Raw genomic sequence first — 10311 nt, forward strand, 5'->3', positions numbered from 1 at the left:
CCTGCAAGAAAGTTTTGTATCTCCCAGCAACACTAGAAGGCGAAATGTTTCCTTTGAAAAATATATTCTCTATGAACGAAATGAATCATATGCCTGATATAATCATCGTACGATTTGTAAATGTGAGAAACCTATCGAAATTTGTACAATATGAGTATGAAAACATGAACTACAAATGTAAACGTCACGAGAGTAAGGTGATAATGAATTCGAAAACTTGTGTCACAGCGACTTCCCATGTAAAGAACAGGCGTCAGACGTTTTCCACAGATATCGATAAGAGAGTAAAGTTTAGAGGGCATGAAGGAAATAAATGTGACGCATCAGAAGGGCGCCGTTGCAAAGAAGGTCCCGATAGCAAAAATAAAATGAAAAATAGATCTATTAACTTTAACAAGGCAAGTGGCTTAAATAAGGCCGCTGACAACGCAAATGTTATTGAGCTTGTAACTCTCAAGTTTGTGGGGAAAAATCCTTCGTCAGGGACCGTACTGGATGTCTGGATTGCGGATGAGCAGAATGTTGGTTTTCTTGCGTGCGCTGACTTGTTCCCAGACAAAATGAGGAATCTGGAAGGCAGAGAAATCAGAGTCACTACAATCAACTATTTGCCTTACGTTGTTCTTATTCATGACAACGAAACACCCGTTTATGATGGAGTAGAATTCTTAGTGTTCATGGAATTCGCAAATAAAATTAATGCTTCTTGGAAACTTGTCTTGGATGAAGACAATTTCTGGGGTACTGCTTGGCCCAACGGCAGTGGAAATGGTATTTTAGGTAAGAAATATGAAAACAGGATCTTTGTCGTAACTGTTTCCACTTTAATAACAATTAATCAATACAATTAAATAAAGTTAAATTTTTGCACATATTTTGTAATAAAATTTTGCATTGACGTAACGGGAAGCATACCAGAGATGAATAACAACAATAATAAACTTACAAAAAATATTACACTTGAATATTTTGTGTCCATAAATTTATTTAATATAACTATAAAGACAATATTCCTATATCTCATTATTTATTTGGAAATACATTTTGTGAACTAGCATCAAAACGAACACCTGTTACGAACGAAAGAAATCAGTGCCCTTTTCTCGTCCATAAGGTATTTGGAAGTACAAAAATGAGAAAAATTGTAATATTTTTCATGTCTATAGAGCGGTTTCACTATTCTTGACTCCAGTTCAATATATGAGCACTGCGTGTCACCTCGCTAAACACAGCTAAATTATATTGCAAAAGATAATAAAATAGATTTCTCCATAATATACTTTTCCATATGACTTACCACCTCCTGAAAGATACCGAAATATCAGCACCGTTCATAATTTAACTCACAATCGGACACGATCCTGAGCCAGTGCCATCCAACATACAGTCTGTTCTTTAATCGATTGAATGTAATTTTCCTGATTCCACGTTCCAGAATTTGTACCTGACAGGGTTCTAGCACTATTCCTTGCCTCTCCATTTGAACTTTAAGATAAACTAACCGTACTTCCATTATCCTAGCAAAACTAGCTCAAGAAGTAGAATGTTGCCTACAAATTGTTGTCTTAGCCTACTAAAGCCATGTTGGGTAAGAATGATTTCCTCACAAAGCTGACGTGTAGGAAGAGAATCAAACTACGGTACAAACTCGATTATTAGGCGATCTCTAATTCTTCCAATGATAAAAATCATTTTTTTTTTACAAAATAAGAAAAAGTATACTATTAGGAAATGTCATATCCTTCACGTTTATTCTTAAAGACCAGCAAATAAGGCGATCTCTCTTTTCTAAGGAGCAGTATTTGAAAAAATGCCTCGTCTTATATTCGGGATAATACGGTGTTTCATAAAATAAAAAATACTTTCGTGTTCGTACACCTGATTTGACTTAAAATAATTCCAAATATACTTACTTACTTACTTACTCATGGAACTGAGCCCCTCTTGAGGAGCCGCCAATTCTGCAGCTACTCAAGAATTTCGCAGCATTTTATGGAACCCGAAGGTTCATTACCGAGTTCACAAGAGCTTTTCCACTGGTCCATTTCCTGAGACAGATCAATCCTGAGCCATACGTTCTACTTATGGCTCCGTTCACGGGCTTCTTTCCCAACTCCCCCCCCCTTTCCTTTTTCTCTTTACCAGGAAGTTCTACTGTTCCGTTCCATGCCTACCACGTGACCCCCCTCCAGCTGTTGCTAAGATCTAATGAGTAGAAAGGAGGAGGGGAAACTTCACTTGTATAGCAGTCGCAGAAGAAGGGTAGCGTCCCTCCTTGGGGGTTGAGAGGACTATTTTGGAAGCACTCGGTGATTAACAGTCAGAGAAGCAGATAGCTAGGGGTTGTTTGGGCGTGGCCAGCCTAAATTTGGTTTGAGTTCCTTTCCTTCTGACTGAAAGAAAAAAATGTCTACATTTCTGGGACGAGTCGTGACTAAATTCGTGTTTTCTTGCGACTTGTATATTATCATTTTTGCCGACCTTCCTGGTCTGTTGCCCTCGAAGTTTAAGCAGGGTAAAAAAAAATAAAGCTATCCTGTACCAGGCCGTGAAGGCCCATAGGTTTGTGAGACGTTGAGGTGTAGTTGACAAATTAACTTGTGTGCTTATACCTCTCGCGGGGTGGTTTTTGATAAATAATCGTAAGGGAAAGGAGCGGCTCGTCGTCAACGCAGTGAGTGAAATTCTGGTTCGGGTTTCATTTTCCTTACCTTGCTCTTTTGGTCGAAATTCAAGTTCGATGTGGTTGTTGATGAAAAAGGGGCGTTGACGGTGAGAGGGGCCACTCCCTAAATGCGCGACATAACTGTTCAAAGTCGCGAAGATAGAAATTGCATTTTTATTGTATGTACAAAGTTTGTCTCGAAAGTAATGCAATTTCTTTTTTCCCGCTGCTCCTCCTGGTCGCAGCGCGTTCGGACAGGTTGGGAAAGGGGGATGGGGGACTTAGCTTCACAACGCCTCCAAGCTCAGTTTGCTCTGAGCTCTGGGAACGTCAGGATCGCTGTTTCCGTAAACCTCCTGTTAGTGCCTGTGTCACGATGCGCAATGGAGAAAAGTATCGAACAAGGTTACGCGATCAAGTTCTGTGCTAAACTGAACAAAAGCCTCGCCGACACCCACCAAATTATTCAGGAAGCCTACGGTGACTCTGCTCTCTCCTATTCTCAAGTCTCCAGGTGGTTAAAGTTGTTTAAAAATGGCCGGGAAGAGGTGGAGGATGACCCCCTCTCTGGACGGCCGTCAACCAGCAAAAGTGACAAAAATGTGTCTCGTGTTCGTGTTCTTTTAAATACCGATCATCGAATGAGTGTTCGGGTGATAGCAGAGACTCTCAGTATTCCGAAAACCGCTCTGCACGTCATCGTTACCGACAATTTGCACATGGCAGCTGCACCACGACAACGCTCCCAGCCACACCGCTCTGCGCTTCCGGGAGTTTTTGGCGAAGCACAGATTGGCAACGTTGCCCCAGCCCTCCCACAGTCCTGACCTGGCTCCCGCAGACTTCTTTTTGATCCCGGGGATCAAGACCGCCCTGAAAGGAACCCGTTTTGGAACCACTGAAGCGATCCAAACCGCCGTGACAAAGGCTCTAAACGAGGATGCCTTCCAGGATGCGTACCATGCATGCAAAAGTCGCTGGCAAAAGTGTGTGGATGCCCAAGGGGAGTGCCTTAAAGAATTTTAAACGTTTTAACGATATCTTGAATAATTTTTTACGTAATTAATTGCATTACTTTCCGGACAATCCCTGTATTATATTGGTGGTTTGTTTGTCATATTAAACATATGTAGAAGTGTTAACTGGAGGTTTTTCGGGGCTACTGCAAGTCAAGATCTACAGTTTGGACACCCCACTCTATCTCGGGGCAAAGAGGCATGAGAAGCAACGTAGAGGAACCAGGGACGAAAGCAGCGTCTCCCCGTTCTAGTTAGGTTAAGAGGGGAGGGGCTTGTCAATCCAATCCATACCATCCCATCCTATCTCTCTAAGAGCTATTTTAACATTATCCACCAATCTAAGCCTTGGTCTTCCCAGTGGTCTCTTTCCTTCTGGCTTTCTAACCAATATCCTATATGCATTCCTCGTCTCCCCCATTCGTGCTACATGATCTGCCCGCCTCATCCTCCTTGACTTGATCATTCTAATTATACATGGAGAAGAGTACAAGTTATGAAGCTCCTCATTATTCAGTTTCCTCCAACCTGCTGTCACTTCATCTCTCTTGGGTCCCAATATTCTCCTCAACACCCTGTTCCAAATATTGTGGATTTAAATTTAAAACGTCACTAAAGTTAATTCAATTATTTTACTTTAATTTCAAAACAAAAAGCATCAGGAAGTTAATTGGAATTCTCACATTTCTATGATAGGTAATATAGCAGAAGACAGGGCGGACGTGGGGTTTGCAGCCCTGTATTCTTGGCACTCAACTTTCCTCTGGACAGACTACACGGTATCTTGTTTAACCGCCGGCGTGACGTGCCTGGTCCCCAAACCCAAGATGTTACCGACGTGGATGTCACTATGGTTACCATTCTCTCCTGCTATGTGGACTGCCATAGTTGTGTCCATTGTTGTCATAACACTGGCTTTATACATGCTCGCTAAAGCTTCAAGCAGGCATTTCGGTATGTACTGGGATTAATCTTCTAAGGATTAGATATCTCGCGTTGTTTTACCAGTCAAGTCACAAAGAGTTAATGTAACTGCAGCTGTAAGCTAGGAGAAAGATCGCCAGCCATCTCGGTGCTGCCTCGGGTATTCCCCGAACACATACTGCAGTAACAGTGCGCTAAACTTAACGACAACGAAATATGTGACGCATGTAAATTGTATTTAGTGATGAGAAATGCATACCAAATTATAACAGAAAATTCTGAAGGGAAAAGACAATTCTGAATTGTAGGCATAAACAGAGGTGTATTATTGAAATATATTTGAAGGTATAGACACAATTTAACTAGCCCAGAATGTGGTCCAGTGGTGGCTCTTGGGAATACAGTAATAAACTTTCTTACTTCATAAATTGCGACGAATTTCTTTATCAGAAAAAAAAACTGTCAAATTCTCAGAAAGTGGAATAATCTCGTAATTTTGCGGTTTATTTAGAATATTATCAATATATCAGACTATGTAACGTGAAATGATGGGGTTAGCGGTGAATTGCAAAGGATTTGGAAGAAAGACGGTATAACCGAAGCATGGTACTGTCTCAGAATTTGCCCAGAGGGACTGAGGATTACCATGAAAACCCTCAATCAGGAGAGCCGGTGTCTCTGTCGAGATTTGAACTGACTATCTCCCGGATATAAGTCTAGAGCGTTACCGCTGCTGTAACCTGCTAGGACGATATTCTGTTCTATGGCATAATTGGTAACAAAGTGTTACTAATATGTCTTCGGAAAATTCTGCGCAGAGTTGAAGACAATAAATCAGCCTCACATTGCGTTGCGAAGAACAGTCGGTATAGCGACGGGCTAAGAGCTCGACGGACGGCGTTCGATTGCTGGCAGGAGCAACATATTATTTTATACTCCACAGCGTCCAGACCGACTTTGGGGACAACTCCTATCCAGTGCGTACCGGGGAATTTTTCTTTGAGGATTAAGAGGCAGACCACTTGGCTCCATCTAATGTCGAGGTTAAGAATGGTGGAGCTATACCTCCGCTTCCCCACATATCTTCACAGCGTGGTGCTTAATGAATTATCACTGGGGCAACTTTGACTTATGGACCACTATATATTTGTTTTCGTTTACCTGAAGTAACAGTTACAAGAGTGTGCTATTGTCCAGTTTGATGGCCCTCGGCTGAGCCCCCATGATGGTTAATTCTCCAGCAGAAGGCAAAAGGGTAAATTTGTCCCTGTGCTTAATTGATTCAGCCCACCCCATGAAGACATATGGGGAAGAAGTATAGCTCAACCATTCTTGACCTTGGCACTATATTGAGGTGAGTGGTTAGCTATACTCCCCGGTCTCTATGCCCCCGTAGAAAGACCCCTCCCCCCAGTTCACATTTGATAGAAGACCAAGAAGGAAATGAGAGAATGACTTTAAGATAAGTCTTAGAGACTTGGGTTATGATGGATGAAATTAGCTCAAGATATATTTAGGAGTATCAGCGGTCTTAAAAACAAGATTATCAGTTATTTTCGCGAAAATTCTGCGGCAGTATAGAACGTCATCATCTGAGTGCTCTCGAATATAAAAGAAAAATTTATGCAACCCGTACCACACGTAATCTTCGTACACGTCTCGCCAGCATAAAACTACAAAACATTTCAATGATCCGCATGTTATCGCCAACATGTTGGAGGCTGAATATGCTACAGCTTTGGCGTGATTGCCACACATTATCATAAATTGTATCTTAAGCAAATTTGATTTATTTTTGAAACCATAAAAATGTTTTAAGGCTATTGAATGGGAAAGAAAAACATAAAATTTCGTGCTGTCTTTAGTGGCATGACATTCATACCTAGATTCTTGGAAATGTCCAGTCAGTTGAAACGTTTTTAGAGGCGCAGAAAAATGGAGAGTGGTATGCTGTCATAAGCAACTTTTTCCCTTGCAAGTAAACTGGAACAAATCCCTTGATATATGGACTATTACGAACAGGGACATTTACTCTGGAATCCTACGCCACGTGGATCAACTGCTTCTTGACTACACTGGGGATGTTTGTTCTTCAGCCTCCAGTAGATGCTGAAGCGGCCGGTTATGGTCCAATGAGGGTCTTTGTTACCAGCTTGTTAGTCTTCTTTCTCCTTGTTTCGACGGTGTATAGCGGAGGCCTTGCTTCAATTCTAACTGTGCCCAGGTGAGTTAAATGAACAGAATAAGATAGTAGAAGCTGAGGAGGAAGAACTAATACAAACGCTGTCTGTAGTAGTGATGGCTAGATTGCTTTTGCTCTATGTAGACATCATTTCGGAGGATAAAACTCAGTGACTTACAGTAGACAAGGTAGGGTTTCTTCACGAATCTTTCCTCCATAAAGAGTTAAAGGATATATCCGTATTCTTTAATATTCCAAATGCTAGAATGATGATAATGACGATGGTGATGCTATTTTATCGCTTATTGCATAGTGTCGAATAGTAGGCTGACAGATAAACGACGAACTGGAAAGGATTTTAAAGGTTCTGGCCTAACTGAGGTACAAAGGCCGCGCCATAGCTCAAGCGGTTAGTCGCTGGCTTCCCACCACGGCTGCCCGGGTTCGATCCCGGGTCTGGTCAAGTGGGATTTATGGTGGACAAAGTGGCGCTGGGGCAGGTTTTCTCCGAGCACTTGGGTTTCCCCTGCCAATCCTCATTCCACCAATTGCTACACAATCACCCTCACCTTTCATCTGGGGCTGATACAATAGGCCAGAAGTGACCGCAGTACAAGTGACTTAGTCCCACCTCACTTACTTACTTACTTACTTACGCGTGGAGCTTAGCCCTTTTGGAGGCGCTGCCAATTCTGCAGCTACTCAAGAATTTCCCAGCATTTTATGGACCCCGAAGGTTCATTATCATGTTCACAAGAGCCCTCCACTGGTCCCTATCCTGAGCCAGATCAATCCAATATATACCATCCCATCCTGTCTCTCTAAGATCCGTTTTAATAGTGTCCACCCACCTACGCCTTGGTCTTCCGAATGGTCTCTTTCCTTCTAGCTTTCCCACCAATATCCTATACGCTTTCCTCGTCTCCCCCATTCGTGCTACATGCCCTGCACATCTCATCCTCCTTGACTTGATCATTCTAATTATACTTGGAGAAGAGTACAAGTTATGAAGCTCCTAATTGTGCAGTAGTCCCACCCCACTAGCAATAAAAAAACTGAGGTACTATGCCAACATTTGCATGGAGAGACTGAGGAAAACCAATAACGATCTCACTCGGGTTATTCAGTGTTCCAGCTGAGGTTCGAACCGAACACCTCCCAAACACAAATCTAGAACATCATCGCCAGGCCAACCCATTATGTAATGGCCATTCTTATGCGATGTGAGAGATATGATTATAATTGTGATTAGCAGACGCAACCTATAGTCTACCGAGAACTTAGATCTGCGATTGCAATGGCTCTGTTATCTTCGGTATGATAATAGCGAATTGGGCAACTTCAGCTTGCTATGTCGATGCACACTAAAGCCTTTACTACGATAGTAACGGCGCGAAATGTTGTGGTTACATTACCTCCTGCGACTGTTACTTGTTTCGTGTGCGGCTAAACAGGTCATAGCTGTCGACATGATTTCCCGCCGCTATCGTCACGTCGCAGGTACACAAGGCTATTATCTAGATGAGTAGTATTCCTAAGGAACTGAATCCAGAGTAATTTCGCTGCCACAACCTAAAATTTTCTGTCTAATATCACAGTCCCACGAGAAAAATGCGAAGTTACTTATTAATTCTGAAACTGCCTAGTTGTTTTAAGATTTCAACTCTCAGAGAGTGTCTTGGTCTGCGGGAGCTGAAATGTGTCTATGAGCCTAAGTAACTCTTGTAAGTATTGCCGCGTGTGTCAGTGACTAAGACGCGGGTTTGGATTGGTGAATCGGTTTATTGGATCTTCACTAGTCGTGACTACAATTAGTTCTTACACTCTCAAGATTACTGTAACTATGGCACACGTTAAGTCTTCACAGGCCGACTTAGAATTCTTCTTCAACTACGAACTTCCTGTGGCTGTCTCCTACCGAGGACTAAGCTGTAGTCAAATTCAAAGTCACGTTGCTACTGATGGTCAGTCAGTCAGTCAGTAACTCTTGGTGTCGAGCCCCATCTGGGGTTAATGACCAGATACTTATTACTGTTTGACGGTTATGGTCTTATTTTTGTGGGGCACCCTCTCTGACGAGAGGACGGGCCTGTATATATGCTACTGGCACTCGCCAGCGAAGTCTCTCTCGGGTCTGAGTCCCTTGGTACTCGCGACCATATTTTACTGTGTCAGATTTGAGACTTCCTTTTCGTCGCCTTCTACGACTCGCAGGGTCACGGTGGAGGTATTCGACACCGCCTCCACACGGGACTACCAACCAGAATTTCCTAAGCTGTAGCGCCGATGGTCTTCAAGATAACTCCTCTGCACGAACCCCACGGAAAACACCGTCTCCTATTGTTAAGGATGCGTGCTTACAACTTCTGTTTCTTAACACTGGACATGGCGCGGATCACATTATAAAACGAGTCACATGACACTTATCTCGCCAGTCAATTGGCGCGCTGACTGTTGCCTTGCAACGAGCCATAAATATTCGTCCTATTGTTGTGTGCGCTTATGACAGAAGGTGTTTATGGTGTCGTTGCGTAGCTATACACGTTACAGTATAAATGATTACTGACTGATAATTGGTTCATTTAATCCGTCACACATATTCGTAAATACAAAACATACAGACACAATACAATATTAAATCTAATACTTCATTATACCTTGTCACACTCACTCTATGCACCCTTCATACCATCGCTGTGTAACAGCTTCGAATTTAATTAAGAGGCGATTGAACTCGGGTAATGCTTGTTACCATTCAGTCCAGAACCTTTTGTCTTCTCGTCTGTTGTCAAAAAACATAAAAATTAGAATATACAAAACTATCATTTTGCCTGTGGTTCTGTATGGGTGTGAAACTTGGCCTCTGACATTAAGGGAGGAACATAGACTTAGGGTGTTTGAGAAGAAGGTGTTGAGGAGAATATTTGGACCAAAGAGAGAAGAAATCACAGAAGATTAGAGAAAACTGTATACTCAGGAGCTTCATAACTTGTACTCTTCTCCAAGTATAACTAGAATGATCAAGTCAAGGAGGATGAAGTGGGTAGGCCATGTAGCACGAATGGTGGAGAAGAGGAATGCGTATACGATATTGGTGGGAAAGCCAGAAGGAAAGAGACCACAGGGAAGACCAATGCGTAGGTGGGTGGACAATATTAGAATGGATCTTAGAGAAATAGGATGGGATAGCATGGATTGGATAAATGTGGCTCAGGATAGGGAACAGTGGAGGGCTCTTGTGAACACGGTGATGAACCTTCGGGTTCCATAAAATGCTGGGAAATTCTTGAGTAGCTGCAGAATTGGCGGCTCCTCAAGAAGGGCTCAGCTCCATGAGTAAGTAAGTAAGTAAGTAAGTAAGTAACCCATTTCCTTAGATAATTTGTATTATCTATACGAGTATTCCCCCTCGTTGGTGTCTCCGCCTTATCGTGGTGAGGGGGTTTGAGTATGCCAAGGACCCTGAGAGCTATACCAGCGGCAGCGTAGCTACTGGCAGGGGGCCCCCCTCTGGCCCGGGGACA

General features: G+C 42.7%; 1 protein-coding gene across 1 annotated transcript in view; it reads left to right on the top strand.

Moving 5' to 3' along the window:
* Positions 1–368: 368 nt before the first annotated feature.
* Positions 369–10311, top strand: part of LOC111866019 — a 23128-nt gene continuing 13185 nt past the window's right edge. Inside the window, exons 1-3 of the mRNA XM_023854502.2 lie at positions 369–780; positions 4378–4635; positions 6628–6829. Coding sequence (XP_023710270.2) covers positions 369–780; positions 4378–4635; positions 6628–6829 — 872 coding nt within the window. The remainder of the gene's footprint in view (positions 781–4377; positions 4636–6627; positions 6830–10311) is intronic.

The sequence above is a fragment of the Cryptotermes secundus genome, unplaced genomic scaffold (genome assembly GCF_002891405.2).
Source record: "Cryptotermes secundus unplaced genomic scaffold, Csec_1.0 scaffold135, whole genome shotgun sequence".
Lineage (NCBI taxonomy): Eukaryota > Metazoa > Arthropoda > Insecta > Blattodea > Kalotermitidae > Cryptotermes > Cryptotermes secundus.